We start from the raw sequence: 20,414 nt of genomic DNA, 5'->3' as shown, positions 1-20,414 counted from the left end.
CAGCGTGAGATATTCTTTACTAGCTCCACATAGAAAACCTAGTCTGTCATGATAAAGAGGTTTTGTGAAAGTGCTCTTACTTTGAGGCTGGAGAAAGACCCTCCCTAGCTGCTATGATCCCTGCTGTGCAGTTGCCAATAAATAAGCCAGTGACATTTTTGTTTCAAATAAATGTTTTTTCTTCCTAAAATCATTAGTTTCGAGTAAATGGCCTGCTTGAATTTTACACATTTCACATTACCTCAAGTAATCCCAGGCCAAACAATGCCAAACATTTTCATTTCTTCAGAGAGGAAGTTAAGCTCTGTAGAGATCTAAACCTAATTGCAATCCACAAATTTAACCAGTCTTTGGCCATGATGTCTAAAAATTTTAAAATTTTGCCTTTTTCTTTTTTAAGACTTAGTTCTTAAAGTTTTTCTTCTTTTTTTTTTTTTTTTTGCAGTTTTTGGCCAGGGCTGGGTTTGAACCTGCCACCTCCAGCATGTGGGGCTGGCGTCTTACTCCTTTGAGCCACAGGTGCCACCCTTTTTCTTTTTCTTTTCTTTTTTTTTTTTTGAAGACAGGAAAAAGTTTTTATCTCAGTATATTTAATGATACCTTTTCCCAGATTTTTGGACAAGGAATCCCTTGTGTCCACTTTCCATCAGGTCCTATGAATTATGTAGCCAGTCTTGGTCACAGTCACTCAAAGACATGTTCTGTACTCAACTGATCTTGAAATAAACCTTTTCTGACTCTCTTCTCTGCCAGCTACTGTTTCATTTTTTCATTCCATATATCAGCATAACCTTTTGAAAAAGATGCCTCCTGGGCGGTGCCTGTGGCTCAGTTGGTAAGGCGCCGGCCCCATATACCGAGGGTGGCCGGTTCAAACCCGGCCCCGGCTGAACTGCAACCAAAAAATAGCTGGGTGTTGTGGCGGGCGCCTGTAGTCCCAGCTACTTGGGAGGCGGAGGCAAGAGAAACGCTTAAGCCCAGGAGTTGGAGGTTGCTGTGAGCTGTGTGATGCCACCGCACTCTACCAAGGGCCATAAAGTGAGACTCTGTCTCTACAAAAAAAAAAAAAAAAGAAAGAGATGCCTCCTGCCTTTGCATTGTGTCAAACCTACTTCTATAAAATTACTTCATCTCTCTCCATGTAAATGGCTCTTGTCAAACACCGTTGACCTCAGTGTTCATCCAGTGCCCAAGTCTAGGCCGCCTCTTGCAAGGCACCTTCTCAGGCTGGGATGCTTAGTCCTTCTTGGATGTTTTCTTCTTTCGGCTTCCAGGGCAGCACTCTCTCTGAGTTCCTCCTTCCTCATTCCCTACAAGTAGTTTTATTACAAAGGAGTCATAGACAGAGGTATGACAAAGCCAAATAATTCATTCAATGTTTATATATTTGTGTATTAAAATTATTTAAATTAAAGCATGGTTATTTTACATTTATAACTGATAAATGAACTTTGCTTCTGCGTATCTGTTTTCTTTTTTTTTCTTTTAGAGACAGAGTCTTACTTTATCGCCCTCGATAGAGTGCTGTGGTGTCATAACTCACAGCAACCTCCAACTCCTGGGCTTAGGCTATTCTCTTGCCTCAGCCTCCTGAGTAGCTGGGACAACAGGTGCCTGCCACAACGCCTGGCTATTTTTTGTTGCAATTTGGCTGGGGCCAGGTTCAAACCCGCCACCTCAGTATATGGGGCCAGTGCCCTACTCACTGAGCCACAGGTACCGCCCAGTATGTATCTGTTTTCTAGGTTTGGAATTTCATGACAAGTGCTACCCCAGTCCTGGCAATTGAAAAGCTTTTATTTCTTAGATTTAACTTAGTCTGTATTAAGTACTGAGTGTTTCTTAAGGAACTCAGTATATTAGTGACTAATCTGTTTTAAACAAGAATTATGTCTGAGCCAGAGTGTCCCTTATTTGCTCAAAAATATTTGTATTAATATTTCTTTTTTTAAATTTTAGATTAATATGAGAGTACAAATGTTTAGGTTACATTGCTTTTATTTCTAAGGTAAAGTTCAAGTTGTAGTTGAGCCCTTCACCTGGGGGGCGTGCTGAACACCCTCACATTGTGCACATTAGGTGAGATCCTGCCAATCACCCTCTCTCCTTCCGTCTCCCTTCTCCCTCCTCCTTCCTCCCCATCCATGGACTATACTTGCGTTTTTCTTTCCTGTGGCCTTGTAGTTGTTTGTGTATTGGTTTCATATTAGTATTGAGTACATTGGATACTTGCTTTTCCATTCTTGTGATACTTTACTAAGAAGAATGTGTTTTAGCTCCATCCAGGTAAACACAAAAGATGCAAAGTCTTCGTCTTTCCTTATGGCTGAATAGTGCTCCATGGTGTGCATATACCACAGTTTGTTAATCCAGTCATGGGCTGATGGTCTTGTATTTATATTTCATTAAAAGCTGCATCAATAATAGCTTAAATTATCGTTTAGCTTGTAGAGATCAATATACTAACTTCTAAAAATTTGTTATACAGGATTATCTGAACCATCCTTTACTGCAAAACATGAAGACAGTTTGTTTAAGGATTTATTTCAAGACTACAAGAGATGGGTTCGTCCTGTGGAGCATCTGAATGACAAAATAAAAATAAAGTTTGGCCTTGCAATATCTCAATTAGTGGATGTGGTAGGTATGCATATTGTTTTTTTTTTTTTTTTTTTTTTTGTTGAGACAGGGTCCCACCCTATGCCCCTGAGCAGAGTGCAGTGGGCGTGGTAGCTCACCACAACCTCAGACGGGCTGCGGGCACCCCGCTGCCTCAGCCTCCGGAAGCCGCTGGGATTACAGGCGCTCGCCGCGGCGCCCGGCTGGGTTTTTCCATTTTTTTCACGAGTCGGGGTCTCACTGTCGCTCAGGCGAGTCACGAACTCCTGAGCTCAAGCGATTCTCCCTCCTCAGCCTCCCACAGTGCTGGGATTACAGGCATGAGCCACCGCGCCCGGCATGCATATTGTTATATACTCAATTTCCCACAGATTTAGTGAGCACCTGCTGTGTGCCCAGCACTGTGTTAGACACCAAGGATTACCAAGGTGAAGGAGACACAGTCCTTTTCCTAAAGGAACTCACCAGGGAAAAATAATTATTATACCACAAACATAATAGTACACTGTGTTTATATTGTATAACTTAGAAATTGTTTTATCCCATTTGTTAATTACAAGTAGTCTATTTTTAACATATTCATGGATAGTAAAACATTTTATATTAAAGTTTCTCTTTAAATGTGTTAAAAATATGATCAAAAAGTTTAAGGAAAAAGTCCAAAAGTAGAGTTGTGGATTCTTAAGACCAAAAAGTATCTCAGTAGGTCAGTATCTCAGTATCATTAAAACATCTCAGGGCGGTGCCTGTGGCTCAGTGGGTAGGGCACCAGCCCCATATACTGAGGGTAGCGAGTTCAAACCCAGCCCCGGACGAACTGCAACAAAAAAATAGCTGGGTGAAAAAAAAAAAATAGCTGGGTGCTGTGGCGGGCGCCAGTGGTCCCAGCTACTCAGGAGGCTGAGGCAAGAGAATCACCTAAGCCCAGAAGTTGGAGGTTGCTGTGAGCAGTGTGACGCCACAGCATTCTACCCAGGGCAAAAAAGCAAGACTGTGTCTCTACAAAAAAAAAAAAAATCTGAGAGGTTTTCAATGTGACTTTCATCAAGGAGAACAAATTCCCTTGATAACTTGTTTTTATTGTCAAGAGATCCTTTCCCTTTAAACTAAAAAGTTCATACTAATTTTTAAACTTATTTCTTCTTGTTTTGATCATGTCCATCAATAATTATTTACCTGCTGTGTTCCCAGAGTAATTGTGTGTATGTATAACATGTTTTAAAATAACATTTATAAGTGTACCTTTATGTTGTGATTATAGAAACAGTGCATGACTTTTAAAGAGAATTTGGAATGTACAAAAATTACAAGTAGGCAAGTTGGGAGACCACACAGGAAAAAATACAGTGGCTCACGCCTGTAATCCTAGCATTCTGGGAGGCTGAGTGGATTGCTTGAGCTCATGAATTTGAGACCAGTCTGAGCAAAAGCAAGACCTCATCTCTACTAAAAATAGAAAAACTGAGGCAAGAGGATTACTTGAGCCCAAGTTGGAGGTTGCTGTGAGCTTAAGACTGTCTCAAAAAAAAAAAAAAAATCTTATCTATCTATCTATCTATCTATATATACATAAATAAGAAAATTGTTATTCTGCCACCTAGAGACAACTAAAGTTAGTGGTTGTGCTCTTTGCCAGTTTTTTCTTTGTGTGTATGTTAGAATTGGAATACTATTTTAGATACAGTTTGGTTATCTCTCTTTTTTCTTCCATTACATGATGAACATTTTCTTATGTCATTACATGATCTTCATATATAATTTCTAATGGGTACATAATATTACATTTATGATTTATTTAAACATTATCCTATTGTTGGCAGAAGCATGGTCCAAATTTTTATTACAGCTGGCAATGGTGAATATATTTGTATACAAATGTCTGAATTTCTCCTTAAGAAAAAGTTAGTTAAGGATATATATATTTTAAAAAATCTGTTGATATATGTGTATGCCACTTAATTGCTTCCAGAAAGGTCAGTGAATATATATGGACTGTGTGTTCAGCCTTTGGCTAGGCAATATGGGGAGATTTCAAATATAAATAAAAATAAGAAAGTAGAAAGTAAGACTGGTTGTGGTGGCTTATGCCTGTAATCCCAGCATTCTGGGAGGCCTAGGCAGGTGGACTGCCTGAGCTCAGGACGTTGAGACCAACCTGAGCAAGAGCAAGACCCTTGCTCTTGCAAAAAGGGAGGGAGAGAGAGGAAGGAAGAAAAGTGAGCTTGCTCTCAAAGATCTTTCTATTAGTAATTGAGGGTATGAGACAGAACACAGTAGCACTAAACTGTGATGCCAGAGCCGGGAATTCAGATCTTTTTTTGGTGGGTGAGGGGACCAGAGTCTCACTCCATTGCCCTGAGTAGAGTGCTGTAGCGTTGTCACAGCAACCTCAAACTCTTGGGCTCAAGTGATCCTTATGCCTCAGCCTCCCAAGTACGTGGGACTACAGGTGCCCGCTACAATGTCTGGCTGATTTTTCTGTATTTAGTAGAGATGGGGTCTCGCTCCTCCTTAGGCTGGACTTGAACTCCTGAGCTCAGGCAATCCTCCTGCCTTAGCTTCCCAGAGTGCAAGGATTATAGGTGTGAGCCACTATGCCTGACCTGGAATTCAGATCTTGATGGTTAAGATTATCAGAGAAGGTGGCACTTGAGGTGGTCTTGTAGGAAGTATAGGGTTTGACTTTGCGTTAATAAAATGGAACAGTATGCTTGTAGTTGCATAAATGATACTGAGCCTTTTTTGCAGAATTGTTTAGATCAAACATAAGGTTGGAAGCCCTGCTACACAGGAGTGCTCTCATGAGGGGCGAGGCCCCCTGCAGGCCATTGTGCCAGGCTTCTGACATTTCTTTGGTTCAGAGAGCTTTCCCAGTGGCACAAGCCATGTATTCTTTAAGACCACTTTCATTTGCCAGACTCTTCGTGAAATCTTTCCAGATTCCCTAAGGCAGTCTCTCCTCTGTTCTGCTTTTCGTTTGGAATTTTAATATAGTGCCCATCATACTGACGCTGCATCCTCAGAGCAGGGCCAGCTTTACTCCTTGTGTGTCCCAGAGCCTGGCACCATGTCTGGCACACAGTACCTGCCGAATGAGCATGACGGGCAGCAGACATGAAAAGGGAGTGCTTTAGGCACGTCAGTAAGATGGTAAGTGATGGTTTTCAGGAGTGAGAAGAGACTAGACGTGTGAGAGGCAAGTTGGGAGACCGCACAGGAAGAGGAACAGGACTTCACCACTGAATACAGAGGAAGGCAGCCCATGTGAAGCCTAGGTGGCTAGGATGGAAGAGTAACAGAAATGTGAAGGATGAAATCAGTTGTTTGGGAATGGGCAGTGAAGAGCATTTCCATTGTGACTTGAGGTGATCATTCCATAGAAAATGTTTGGGGCAGGCAAGGCTGGCTCTGAGGGGAGAGAGGGAGCTGGGATGACAGTCTGGAATTGCTAGCCTGGGGGTGATCGTTGCAAGCTTTGAATGGATGGTTTTTTAGCTGCGGTGGGAAGAACAGGAGCCTGATTCTTGAAGAACATTCATAGAAAGAGGTAGAAGGAAGAGCTAACCAAGCAGAGAAGCTGGGGAAGGCTTGCTTTTTCAGAGAAGAGCCCAGGACATGAAATGTCAGTGATCAAGACAGCAAGAGAGGACCACAGTCGGGGAAGTAGGGTGGAGGGCTCTGAAGCCTGGGGGTAGGCAGCTTGCTGGATTCCTTCCAACTATTTTATTGTGTGTTCTTCTCATCCCTAAGTCTTTCCCCCTCAACTCTGTGAGCACCTTCCGTGGCTCTTCTTTGGGCTTTTCTCACCTCCTTGCCTTAGTTCTTACAAGTTCTCTCATTCTCTCTCTCCCTCTCTCTTTTTAATCTCAGTTTTGGCTTATTTATTTTGATTTCATTTTCAAAACTATTTTTAAAAAACTATTACCCTAGCCAGGCATTGTGGCGGGTGCCTATAGTCCCAGCTACTCAGGAGGCTGAGGCAGGAGGATTGTTTGAGCCCAAGAGTTTGAGGTTGCTATGAGCTGTGACACTACAGCTCTCTACCCAGGGTGACAGAGTGCGACTCTGTCTCAAAAAATATAAAATTATAAAATAAAAGATTTAAAATAAAACTATTACCCCTGAAACTCTTCTGCTATACGTGTACTTAAATGTGTAGTTAACATTTCTCCATCAATCCACGATCTCCTCCTAGGTGTCCTGAATTTGTCCTCACTCAGGGTCACTTTTCTTGCATCCTCCGTTTTTCCGAGCATGTTACAGGTGCTTGGGAGCTAGACGAGTTCATGGTACAGGTAATGGCTAGCTGCCACATCTCTGGGGTCATGTGTGAACTTCTAAATTCTTCTTTCATCTGTGTTACTGTTGAAAATAAGAAGTATTGACAAGGTCGAAACCTATGGAACAAAAATTGATGTGTGTTCACATTTTTCTAGGGAAGAGGTCTGTAATTTTCATTAGATTCTCAAAGATGACCTACTGCCATACAATGATGATAGATGGGTAATATATTTACAAGAACTTGCCTAATTGTAAATGCCCCTGTTTAGAACTTTTGCCTCACAGACCGCAGGGATCAGTGGTGACTTTGGGTGGTGTGGTACTGTAGTGGGTGACAGCACAGGTGATGGGCTGATGTTTAGATTTAGGAAATATGAGTGCAAAAAGCAGTCCTACCACTAAATTGGTGTTCCCTTACACAGTTGCCTAACTGGGACAGTTTCTATATCTACAGAATGAAGGGATTGCAACAGATAAAATCTCTAGGTCCTTCCCAGCTTTAGTGTTTTATTTATTTTTTATTAAATCATTACTGTGTACATTAATGCATTTATGGGGTACAATGTGCTGATTTTATATACAATTTGGAATACTTACATCAAACTGGTTAACATAGCCTTCACCTCACTTACTTAACTGTTGTGTTAAGATATTTATACTCCACTCTTAATAGATTTGACATGTACCCTTGCAATATGCAGCATAAGTGAGGTCCCACCAATTATCCTCCCTCCACCTGGCCACCCTCCTCCCCTCCCCTCAGCTATGAATAGTAAAACACAACTATATCCCAGAGTGTTTTTTTTTTTTTTTTTTTTTATTGTTGGGGATTCATTGAGGGTACAATAAGCCAGTTACACTGATTGCAATTGTTAGGTAAAGTCCCTCTTGCAATCATGTCTTGCCCCCATAAAGTGTGACACACACTAAGGCCCCACCCTCCTCCCTCCATCCCTCTTTCTGCTTCCCCCCCCCATAAACTTAATTGTCATTAATTGTCCTCATATCAAGATTGAGTACATAGGATTCATGCTTCTCCATTTTTGTGATGCTTTACTAAGAATAATGTCCTCCACTTCCATCCAGGTTAATACAAAGGATGTAAAGTCTCCATTTTTTTTAATAGCTGAATAGTATTCCATGGTATACATATACCACAGCTTGTTAATCCATTCCTGGGTTGGTGGGCATTTAGGCTGTTTCCACATTTTGGCAATGGTAAATTGAGCTGCCATAAACAGTCTAGTACAAGTGTCCTTATGATAAAAGGATTTTTTTCCTTCTGGGTAGATGCCCAGTAATGGGATTGCAGGATCGAATGGGAGGTCTAGGTTGAGTGCTTTGAGGTTTCTCCATACTTCCTTCCAGAAAGGTTGTACTAGTTTGCAGTCCCACCAGCAGTGTAAAAGTGTTCCCTTCTCTCCACATCCACGCCAGCATCTGCAGTTTTGAGATTTTGTGATGTGGGCCATTCTCACTGGGGTTAGATGATATCTCAGGGTTGTTTTGATTTGCATTTCTCTAATATATAGAGATGATGAACATTTTTTCATATGTTTGTTAGCCATTCGTCTGTCATCTTTAGAGAAAGTTCTATTCATGTCTCTTGCCCATTGACATAAGGGATTGTTGGCTTTTTTCATGTGGATTAATTTGAGTTCTCTATAGATCCTGGTTATCAAGCTTTTGTCTGATTGAAAATATGCAAATATCCTTTCCCATTGTGTAGGTTGTCTCTTTGCTTTGGTTATTGTGTCCTTAGCTGTACAGAAGCTTTTCAGTTTAATGAAGTCCCATTTGTTTATTTTTGATGTTGTTGCAATTGCCATGGCAGTCTTCTTCATGAAGTCTTCCCCCAGGCCAATATCTTCCAGTGTTTTTCCTATGCTTTCTTTAAGGATTTTTATTGTTTCATGCCTTAAATTTAAGTCCTTTATCCATCTTGAATCAATTTTTGTGAGTGGGGAAAGGTGTGGGTCCAGTTTCAGTCTTTTACATGTAGACATCCAGTTCTCCCAACACCATTTATTGAATAGGGAGTCTTTCCCCCAAGGTAAGTTCTTGTTTGGTTTATCAAAGATTAGGTGGTTGTAAGATGTTAGTTTCATTTCTAACCAAGGAAATTGGTCGTTAGGAACTGAAGTGTGAGAGAGATGGCCCTGCCGCACTTCCCAGGACTCACTCTTCCCACGGAGGGACCTCTCAAAGGTGCCTTTGCCCCTAAGGGATGTGTTTCCTTCTGGTGTCTTCTGTTCTGGGCCCTTCACTAGTTGTTGGGAAAGGTTGGGGGAGGGTAACCTCCAGTTACCTGAGCTGTTCCACCCTGGTCCTCTCTCCCCAGCTGCCTCACACTCCTGTGGGTCTCTGTGCTCAGCATTCTATCCCACACATATCAATAGCACATTTGTGGTTGGGGATCAAGATTACCTAGCCTGAGGGTTATGGGAGAGCAGAGACCTTGTAAAACTTATTTTTACCCATCTGTTCTTCTTACACCTGCTATGGTGCCTTTCGCACAGAAGAGTCTTTAAAAATATTTGCAGAATGAATGTACACTAGAAAAAGCTGGAGAAAGCACACACTAAGATGCCTTAGAAGGAAACACAGAAGGTATTCTTCAAAGAAATTTTTTTTTTCTTTTAGAGACAGCATCTCACTTTATTGTCCTCAGTAGAGTGCCGTGGCGTCACACAGCTCACAGCAACCTCCAACTCCTGGGCTCAGGCGATTCTCCTGCCTCAGCCTCCCCACTAGCTGGGACAACCGGCGCCCACCACAAAGTCCGGCTATTTTTTTGTTGCAGTTTGGCCGGGGCTGGGTTAGAACCCGCCACCCTGGGTATATGGGGCCGGCGCCCTACCCACTGAGCCACAGGTGCCGCCCAATGTTGTATGATTCTATTTGTATTTTTTTTATGAAGAAATTTTTTAACTTGTTGGAGAGGGTAGTTGAAACTGGAACTCCAGAGAGAGATGCTGGAAGACAAAAACTACGAGGAAGCAGATAAAGACATCCAAACAAGGCTGGATCTAACCCCTGAGCCTAGACCTGAATTTAATGGTTAGCCTTCAGGCTGATACTAGGAATATCCCTGAGCAGATATTTTTATTTTATTTTAATTTTTTTTTTTTTTTTCAGTTTTTGGCCGGGGCTGGGTTTGAACCTGCCACCTCCAGCATGTGGGGCTGGCGCCCTACTCCTTTGAGCCACAGGCGCCACCCTAAGCAGATATTTTTAAATTCTCTATAATTTGTGTTTCTTTTCGTATGACCATGGTAAACTGGAGCTCACTATATACTTCGCCCTAATTATTCCACTGCATTTCCTTCACTGATTCCTCTTCCTGTCTCCCTTAGTATGATTTCGTAAATGGCTGTTTACCTATTCTTCTGGTTTTAACATTCATTTTCTACAGATAACTCAAGTCCAGAGCCCTGGCCATTCTAACACCCTTTCAATAGTTATCTCTTCCTATATATATGAATTGATTCCATATCTACATGTATCTCTTTCTATATATACACGAACAGACATTGCTTCTATACCTATCTGCCTTCTGCTAAAATAAGTGTTTTTCTGAATTTTCTTATATCATTAACTTTTAACTTCTCTGTCTCAATTTTCTTATTTGTAAAATTGAGGTAGTGGTACTACCTGATTTATAGAGTTGTGAGGATTTCACAAGGGAATAATGCCAGTACTTAGCACAATCCTTCTCACATAGTTGGGACATCACAAGCATTTGCTAAACAAATCAACTCTATTCCACATTATCCAAACTCAAAATATTGGAGTCATTTTTTTTGTCTACCTCTCTCACATTCAATCACTGAGCCCTTTTGGTTTTTAGAATCATAGAATTTTTTGAAATCTCTGTCTTTCCTGCCTTTTAGTTTTTAACAATATATAATAAAAGCCAACATTTATTGAGCACAAAGTATTTTACACACATTATTTCATTTAATCTTCGCAGCCAACCCATGGAGGAAGTACTATTAGGATCAATTCCTCTTTTCAGATAAGAGCTTAAAAAGGTGAACTAATTAGGAAATTCTCATTTTAGGTTTTAATTTTTCCTGAAGTATCTATATAGACACAGTAGATGACATTTAATACTGTACAAATTTTTCCAGTGTAGCCAACAGGCAACCTATGTTGAGTCTTAAGGCTTCAGAGCAAATATAACTACTGTATATAATTCTGTACTCTTTGGCCAGTCTCTTAGTCCCATTTAACAGATCAATTTACTAAAACAGTTCTGTCTCATTTTATGAGTTGATAGTACAGACAAGGCTGAGATTTAATGCAGGTGGGCCACAGCCCCTTTTCTCTTGGAATCATTTTTCTCTTTCCAATTTCTCTCTTTATTAAAGACAAAGTATAGCAGAACTAACTTAGTTGCCAAAATAAATTGTACCTTCAGTATACTGGGTCTGATAATTTGCATAAAGTGCAGTAAGAATAATTAATTATTAGTCATCTAGGCTCTTCTTTCCTTTAAAATTGGCTTTGATGGAACCTTTTATAAGGAGTCTCAGGCTGGACTTTCCTGAAAACCTTTCATGAGCCCAGGTTTCATCTGTGCCATTAGATACCTGTATGCATTGGGTAAATCCCTCTTCTCTTGAGGTCCCCAAGCACATTTCAATTCCCTCGACCCTTCAGCAAGCAACTTTCATTACTTACCACAGATCAGGAAATGTTACTGATGGGTATCTGGCCAGTTTTCCAAAGGGCTTTTTTTATTTGGCCTTATAAAGTCAACCTGAATTTCTTAACGCAGTCTGGACACCTCTGGAAATGCTATTCCAGTCAAAGCCTTGGTAAAATAACCAGTGCCTTCATCATGTCCTATAGAACAAAACAGATTCCTATTGAACTTATGCAAATAACTGTATTGTCAGAATAGGGTGGCACCTATGGCTCAAAGGAGTAGGGCACCAGCCCCATATGCCGGAGGTGGCGGGTTCAAACCCAGCCCCAGCCAAAAACTGCAAAAAAAGAGAAAAGAATACTTACAAATAGCTTTCAAATTATGGAGAAATCAAGGAGACAGTAAAAAATACACGTTTCAAATTCTGCTCATAAGTACATACATTGCTCGAAAAGCTACAAATAGCTCAAAGGACAGAAAATGGTTTTCTTGACTTCTGGAAAACAGAACACAGACAGAATCATTGTTTTGTCATTGAAATAACCTTATTTCATTTTTTTTAAAGGATGAGAAAAACCAGTTAATGACAACAAATGTCTGGTTGAAACAGGTATGTATAAAATTCAAACAGGCACCCAATGCCTGACTGGCCACTGGTATTTTTAATATAGAGCTGTGTGGTCTCGGTGGACTGGCAGCAGGATGCAGGAAGTGAGGGTAGATGAATTTCCTGTATTTATTCAGCTATTGTCTTCTGAGTGCCTACTATGCGCCAGACGCTGTTCTGGGCACTAGGGATACAGCAGTGAGTAAAACAGATAATAATCCCCACCCTCAAGGAACTTCATTCTAATGAGGGGAAATTAGTTGTATATAGTATCAGATAAGATGGGAGCAAAACACATTGGGAAAGAGGACAGGAATGTTGGGGACCGTACTTAGAAATAGGGTGGTCAGAGGAAATGACACCAAGAAGGTAACATTGGAGAGGACGCCAGCCTCGTGGATAGCTGGGCAGGGGCGTTCCAGGCAGAGGGACCCACAAGTGCAGAAGCGCTGAGGTGGTGTGCCTAGTGTATTTAAGGAGCAGCAAGGAGGCCAGTGTGGCTAGAAGTGAGAGAGCCATGGGGAGGGGTGCAGGAGAGGGGGTCAGATAAGCAACAGGAGGCCAAGGCAGTAGTGGCTCACAGGCCCCTGCAAGGATTTTGACTTCTCTGAGATGGGAATGGGCAACAATGTGTTGAATTATTTTTATATACACAGCCCTTTTTATACAAAGAACTTTTTTTTCTTGGCCACCATACATATGTCCTCAGTTGCTGGTGAGTTCTTCAGCTTGTTTGTTCTTTCTTTATCATTCCTAATTTTTAAACCTACTACTTATTCCCTAACCCCAAACTCTGAAAAGGCAAGCATGCTTTTCTTGGGGGGCAACTCTTGATATGATTGCAGAATTGTAATTGCATGGAGATTGGACAAGGTTTTTAAATATGGGTAATGTGTATTAAATTCCAACTCCCCTTTGTGTGGGCCAGTCTAGCCAAATCAAGTAATAATATGTATATCTGGAAAAGAACATTTCACTTGAACCTGAACATTAAATGCCTGTGGCTTCAAGTCCTGGGTATATCCAGTTGGTGAGAGGAGAGGGGCTGTGCAGAGCCACCAACACACACAGGGCTCTGGTCCTCACCTGTGTCTCACAAGGACCATGGAAACACTGCACAAGCTGCATGAGGGGACAGGGTCATGCTCTCCTGCTCATAAGAAAGATGTAGAGGTGAGTTTTTTCTATTGGGAGTAAAGATGATCTCATGTCTAAAATTTTTAGAGATTCGGCTTGGCACCTGTAGCACAGTGGTTATAGCACCGGCCACATGCACCAAGGCTGGTGGGTTCGAACCCAGTCCAGGCCTGCTAAACAGCAACAATCACAACAACAACAACAAAATAGCCAGGCGTTGTGGCGGGCGCCTATAGTCCCAGCTACTTGGGAGGCTGAGGCAAGGGAATTGCTTAAGCCAAGAGCTTGAGGTTGCTGTGAGCTGTGATGCCATGGCACTCTACTGAGGGCGACATAGTGAGACTCTGGCTCAAAAAAATAAATAAAATTTCTAGAGATGACAAAAAGTATAATTTAATCACCATTTTATTGAAATTGAGATAGATTTCTTTGTTTTAAAGGAATGGATAGATGTAAAACTAAGATGGAACCCTGATGACTATGGTGGAATTAAAGCTATACGTGTCCCTTCAGACTCTGTCTGGACACCAGACATCGTTTTGTTTGATAAGTAAGTTAAATTCTAAGTACCATTTTATATTATCAAAAGAAAATACCTGTAGTACTATTAGATACTAGTAAGTCTTCTTCCCCTTGAAAACTGTTTAGCTATAAAATCAAATGACTTGCTTTTAAAAATTCTTTTGTCTCATGAACTGGCAAATAGATTCTGTGGATTCTCTCCCCCTTTTTGGTGTATCGTTTTCTTTCTTTTTGTCACCCAGGCTGGAGGGCAGTGGCATCAGACTAGCTCACAGCATCAAATTCCTGGGTTAAAGTGATCCTTCTGTCCCAGTCTCCTGAGTAGCTGGGACTACAGGTGTGCATCACCACGCCTGGGAAATGTTTCTGGTTGTAGAGACAGGGGTCTTGCTTTTGCTTAGGCTCTTGAACTCCTGGCCTTAAGCAATCTTTCCACCTTGGCCACCCAAAGTACTAGGATTACAGGTGTTAGCTACTGTTCCTGGCCTACGTTGCTTTCTGAACGTAAAAGTGTTCTCTGATTTCTAAAATTCATGGAAGATTTGTGAAGTACAGAAAGATATAAGGAAGTAGGGAGGAAATCACCTATAATCAGTCCCACTATCTGATCACTTAGGGGCAACCACTGTTACTAGCTCGTATAGTCAACATACTATGTGCCTGGCAATGTGCTAAGCACCTATGTGCTTTATGTAAATTACAAAAGGGAATTAGTAGCTGGGCATTGTGGTGAAGTCTTTTCAATGACTAGAATCTCAGGATTCTGTGAAATATAGATTCATCAGTCCTGGAGTAGAGGTGGAAGAAGGGGTTCAGTTCCAGTAGAGTTAAATAGTCAAGGAAGGTGTCACTAGAGTAGGGTCCCTTATGTCATGGCAGCTACATCTGAGGTGTAATTTTAAAATTATTTCATGCTATCAGTTGTAGGCCTGTTTTTGTCAGCTTATTAAATGCATTCTTGGGTTAATTTCTTCATTGTATGTGTGTGTATTTTAGTGCAGATGGACGTTTTGAAGGGACCAGGACGAAAACAGTCGTCAGGTATGATGGCACCATCACATGGACTCCACCGGCGAACTATAAAAGTTCCTGTACCATAGATGTCACGTTTTTCCCATTTGATCTCCAAAACTGTTCCATGAAATTTGGTTCTTGGACTTATGATGGCTCACAGGTTGATATAATTCTAGAGGACCAAGATGTAGACAGAAGAGATTATTTTGATAATGGAGAATGGGAAATTGTGAGTGCCACGGGGAGCAAAGGAAACAGAACCGACAGCTGCTGCTGGTACCCTTATGTCGCCTACTCGTTTGTGATTAAGCGTCTGCCTCTCTTTTATACCCTATTCCTTATCATACCCTGTATCGGGCTCTCGTTTTTAACTGTGCTCGTCTTCTATCTTCCTTCAAATGAAGGTGAAAAGATCTGTCTCTGCACGTCAGTCCTTGTTTCTTTGACTGTCTTCCTTCTGGTTATTGAAGAGATCATACCGTCCTCTTCAAAAGTCATCCCACTGATTGGAGAGTACCTGGTGTTCACCATGATCTTTGTGACTCTATCGATTATGGTGACCGTCTTCACCATCAACATCCACCATCGTTCCTCCTCCACACACAATGCTATGGCACCTTGGGTCCGCAAGATATTTCTTCACAAACTTCCCAAGCTGCTCTGCATGAGAAGTCATGTAGACAGGTACTTCACTCACAAAGAGGAAACTGAGAGTGGTAGTGGACCAGAATTTTCCAGAAACACACTGGAAGCTGCGCTTGATTCTGTTCGCTACATTACCAGACACATCATGAAGGAGAATGATGTCCGTGAGGTCTGTAATGTACATATGCAGATCTGCTTCGATTCTGAGTTCAGAAATGACCTTAGTTACTTGTGGCAGAGTAAACAGCATGACCCTTAACTAAGCATAGACTGAGGACAGGATTGTTGACATACTTTTTATGAAAGATCTTTACTAAAGTTTATTTCAGTGAAAACATTTGTCAGTTGGGGCATCTACACCACTCTTACTTCTCCATTTCTCCCATGAGCATCTTGGATGACCCTAAAGAAAATTTGGTATTGTGTATTCTAACGAGTAATAATCCTGCCATATGTTTTCTGGCTCTGACATAATCAACTTTTAATTTTATCTTCAGTAGCTTTGGTTCTGAATTCTGTGCTAATATGCAGGCATTATAAAAGTTATTTTACTTTTTTAAAAATGAGCCCAATGTAGGCATTATAAATATAGCCAAGATATTTTTGAAGGATAAATTGCTTTGTTGTTCATTTATTGGAGAATGCTGGATAAATTAAAAGGAGTACGGTATTCTTACGTGTTACATATTACACATTCCAGTGTTCACATGAAGCTTATAATAATGTTCACTATTTTAAGCTTAATTTACTTAAAAACAAAATTTTGCTTAAAATTTTACTATAGAAAAAGTTAATATTTAAAATGTAAGAACTGAATTTGAATATATTTTATTAATTTGATATTAGCCTGGGTTTTCTAACTGTGTAAAATTTCTATCTTGCCACTGTTCTTTATTTCTATTGTGTAGTATTTTTACACCTCTGACTATATAGTAATAGCTTCATGATTGAATTTACTTTAAATGGTCCCATTAAAATTATGTGAATTCTAAAGCTTTTTTAAATGTAAACTTTCCTAGCAAGTACAGGAACTTATGGAATGAATCTGGTAAAATAATAGCTTTCCCCCCAAAGGGACATTTGACATACACTTTTAAAAAACTTTTAATGCTTCTGGATTTGTGAAGTTTCTATTTGGTGGTAACATAATTAAATTAGTTTGTAAGGTTTGAAGCTATCAGTGGAGTCTTTAAAACTACATAAATTTGTTAGATAATAGTTTAGACTGGAATTTAATGTTTGCAAAATATTGTGCAGAAGTGTCAGGGCTCATATGACTAGGAGCAGGAGATGGTTTTATTTTCAGGGGAAAACTTAGAAGTAGAGGACGTTAGAGTATTTATAATCCCCTAAGTTATTCTAAAATTTGGGCCACAGTTCCTATGGAGTACCCTATGCTTCATGGGAGGCTCCAAGGGACTGGGAGCCCCTGATCAAGGAATTGCCTTGTAGAAAGGGGACCCTCTAGTGCTCAGTGACTAGGCTCAGCTTGCCCTTGCCTTGTGATAACTCCAGCCTGCTGTGCCAGCTTCCTGCTAAAGCTGGGTGCTGGGCTAGTGGTTCTGTTCTCGAAAGTTTAAAGTGGTCCCTAGGAGACTGGCCGAGGAGGCTTATACCTGTAATCCCAGCATTCTGGCAGGCCAAGGTGGGAGGATCACTTGAGCTCAGGAGTTTGAGACTAGCCTAAGCAATAGAGTGAGACCCCATCTCTACTAAAAATGGAAAAAATTAGCCAGATGTTGTGGCAGGCAACTGTAGTTCCAGCTACTTGGGAAGCTGAGGCACGAAGATCACTTGAGCTGAGGAGTTTGAGGTTGCTGTGAGCTAGGCTGATGCCCAGGGCTCTGTCTCAATCGAGCAATCAAAAATAAAGTGGTCCTTAGGAGATCCAAAAGTAAATCAAGTAGGTTGGTGGAGAGTAGGGGGATTAACAGCTTTCTAATATTCTTCTGAACTTAGTTTTAATTTGGCATACAATTAACCTTAGGCTGAAATCTTTTTTTTTTTTTTTCTGAGACAGAGTATCCACCCTTGGTAGAATGCCCTGGTGTCACAGCTCACAGCAACCTCAAACTCTTGGGCTTAAGCAATTCTCTTGCCTCAGCCTCCCAAGTAGCTGGGACTACAGGTGCCCATCACAATGCCTGTTTTTTTTTTTGTTTGTTTGTTTGAGACAGAGCCTCAAGCTGTAGCCCTGGGTAGAGTGCAGTGGCATCACAGCTCACAGCAACCTCCAATTCCTGGGCTTAAGTGATTCTCTTGCCTCAGCCTCCCAAGTAGCTGGGACAAGAGGTGCCTATCACAACGCCCGGCTATTTTTTGGTTGTAGTTGTCATTGTTGTTTGGCAGGCTCAGGCTGGATTCAAACCTGCCAGCTCCTGGTGTATGTGGCTTGGCGCCTTAGCCGCTTGAGCTATAGGGCCAAGCCTGGCTATTTTTTGTTGTTGTTGTAGTTGTCATTGTTTGGCAGGCCCCATGGAATCTCTTAAATTAAATAGTACTAGTCTAGAATAAGTAACAAAATAAATAAAAAGAATAAAAATATTTTTAGTTTATTATAAAATATCCAAATAGTGTAAGTATTTTAAATTTTATTAAACAGTCTATCAAAATGAACCAATTGATGTATAAATAAACAAATTTTCTAGTCTTTTAAAGCTTGAGGAGGCTATATTTGTAATAGACCATCAGGGTAGAATCTGTCCCTTAGTACAGGGCCACTTAGTGTTTAGAGGCAGCAATGGGAGAGAGAAAGTGATCTGGCCTTTAACTCAGTGTGTTATATCTTAAAGTATGTTCATAGTTTTACATTAAGTATTTAATGTGTTTTTATTTTTTTCATAACAGGTTGTTGAAGACTGGAAATTCATAGCCCAGGTTCTTGATCGGATGTTTCTGTGGACTTTTCTTCTGGTTTCGATTGTTGGATCTCTTGGGCTTTTTGTTCCTGTCATTTATAAATGGGCAAATATAATAATACCAGTCCATATGGGAAATGCAAATAAGTGAACTCCCCCAAGGGGTTGAAGCATGACTTCAGTTATCCAACACACATATATCTGTGTTACCCATAAAATTATGAAAATGTAACTATGATTTGAAGTTTGGTGCAATCTTTAATAGAGTAACAGTTGCTGACATCAATTTACCTTAATAGATTATCCATTAGAACATCTGCCTGTATGACTGGAGTAATAATTGATAGAATAACATTTGATCTATAAATAGAAGCAAAAGATTATCCATAATGTGCTGGTGAAAACTCTTGTTTATATCCTAGCAAAATAATATTAATTTAAAATCAAAAGTGAAGTTCAGGCAGGGCACAGCAGTTCACGCCTGTAATCCTAGCACTGTGGGAGTCCAAGGCAGGTGGATTGCTTGAGCTCAGGAATTCGAGACCAGCCTGCGCAAGAGAGACCTAGTCTCTACTAAAAATAGAAAAAGCCAGCTGGGCATTGTGGTGGGTGCCTGTAGTCCCAGCTACTCAGGAAGCTGAGGCAGGAGGATCGCTTGACCCCAGGAGTTTAAGGTTGCTATCAGCTATGATGCTATGGCCTTCTATCCAGGGTGACAAAGTGAGGCTCTGTCTACAAAAAAAAAAAAAAAAGTGAAGTTCATCTTTTGATTGTGCTGGAAAATTCCAGTTATATTTTAAGACTAATTTTAAAACTTTTTCTGGGTGGGGTGTGGTGGCTCCCTCCTGTAATCCTAGTCCTGAGAGGCTGAAGCGGGAAGATGGCTTGAGGTCAGGAGTTTAAGACCAGCCTGCGCAGAAGTGAGACCCTCTCTACCAAAAATATAAAAAGCTGCCAGGCACTGGCAGGCACCTGTAGTCCCAGCTACTTAGGAGACTGAGACAGGAGGATCACTTCAACCCAGAAGTTTCAGATTTCTGTGAGCTGGGCTTACACCACGGCACTCTAGCCTAGGGCAACAGAGAGAGACTATCTCAAACAAAAAAAAACTTCTTCTGCATCTGGTAAAGGTATACATTTTTAAACTCTTTCTATCCTGAATAACAGCCGAACAGTATACTCTATCTTCAGTATAATATACTGCTATATTAAAGAAGTTGACTACTCAATATAATGACTTAATGTAATGCTGCTTTTCTATTCATAAATATAACCAACATTTTTAATAAATGAAAAATCAGAATTGGGAATTTATTTTTTAGATGTTTATACTGAATAACTATTTTTGTAGCTTTCCATTGTACAGTCACACAGACAACTGGAGTAGCATTTCCTGAACGTTAATTTCAGTCCCTTTGACTACATTTCCCACAATAGGACCATCTTCCATATAAATTGTGGTAGCATTTCTTTATACTTAATCTTAGAATAGTCCACTACAATTACACAAATCCCATTTTAAATGTCTAGATCTAAAATACACTATGAGAAAATCTTCCAGGATAAAGCTGGTATTCTAATGCTATAAGCACATTTGTTACATACCTGTAATGTTCAATTGTCTCTCATTCTACCAATTGCAGTAGAATCTTAAGAGTTTCAAGGGCATTTGGTTGGAGGTCTTATCTGATTACTAGTAGAGTATATATTATTCACTACAGTATAAGATATCACAGGTGAAACAGATAAATTTCAACTGGGTAAGACAGCACTTGCCTGTAATCTTAGCACTTTGGGGGGCCGAGGTGGAAGGATTGCTTGAGGCAAGGAGTTTGAGACTAGCCTGAGCAAAATATGGATACCCTGTCTCAAAAAAAAACAAAAAAAATTATCTGGGTGTGGTGGTTCATGCCTGTGGTCCAGCAACCCTGGAGGCTGAGGCATGAGCATTGTTTGAGCCCATGAGTTGGTTGCAGTCAGCTATGATGACACCACTGCACTCTAGCCCAGGTGACAGAGCAAGACCCTGTCTCAAGTAAATTTCATCTCTAAATGTCCCTGATTCAGGTATGATCAG

The 20,414-nt window shown here is 40.7% G+C and overlaps 1 protein-coding gene across 1 annotated transcript in view; it reads left to right on the top strand.

Moving 5' to 3' along the window:
• Nucleotides 1-19,591, top strand: part of CHRNA5 (cholinergic receptor nicotinic alpha 5 subunit) — a 44,627-nt gene extending 25,036 nt beyond the window's left edge. Inside the window, exons 2-6 of the mRNA XM_053594193.1 lie at nt 2,489-2,640; nt 12,120-12,164; nt 13,739-13,848; nt 14,817-15,648; nt 18,327-19,591. Coding sequence (XP_053450168.1) covers nt 2,489-2,640; nt 12,120-12,164; nt 13,739-13,848; nt 14,817-15,648; nt 18,327-18,488 — 1,301 coding nt within the window. The 3' untranslated portion in view covers nt 18,489-19,591. The remainder of the gene's footprint in view (nt 1-2,488; nt 2,641-12,119; nt 12,165-13,738; nt 13,849-14,816; nt 15,649-18,326) is intronic.
• Nucleotides 19,592-20,414: the final 823 nt, after the last annotated feature.

Source organism: Nycticebus coucang, chromosome 6 (genome assembly GCF_027406575.1).
Source record: "Nycticebus coucang isolate mNycCou1 chromosome 6, mNycCou1.pri, whole genome shotgun sequence".
NCBI lineage: Eukaryota > Metazoa > Chordata > Mammalia > Primates > Lorisidae > Nycticebus > Nycticebus coucang.
Note: the sequence above shows the minus strand (reverse complement) of the source record. Positions and strands in the feature narration are given on the sequence as shown.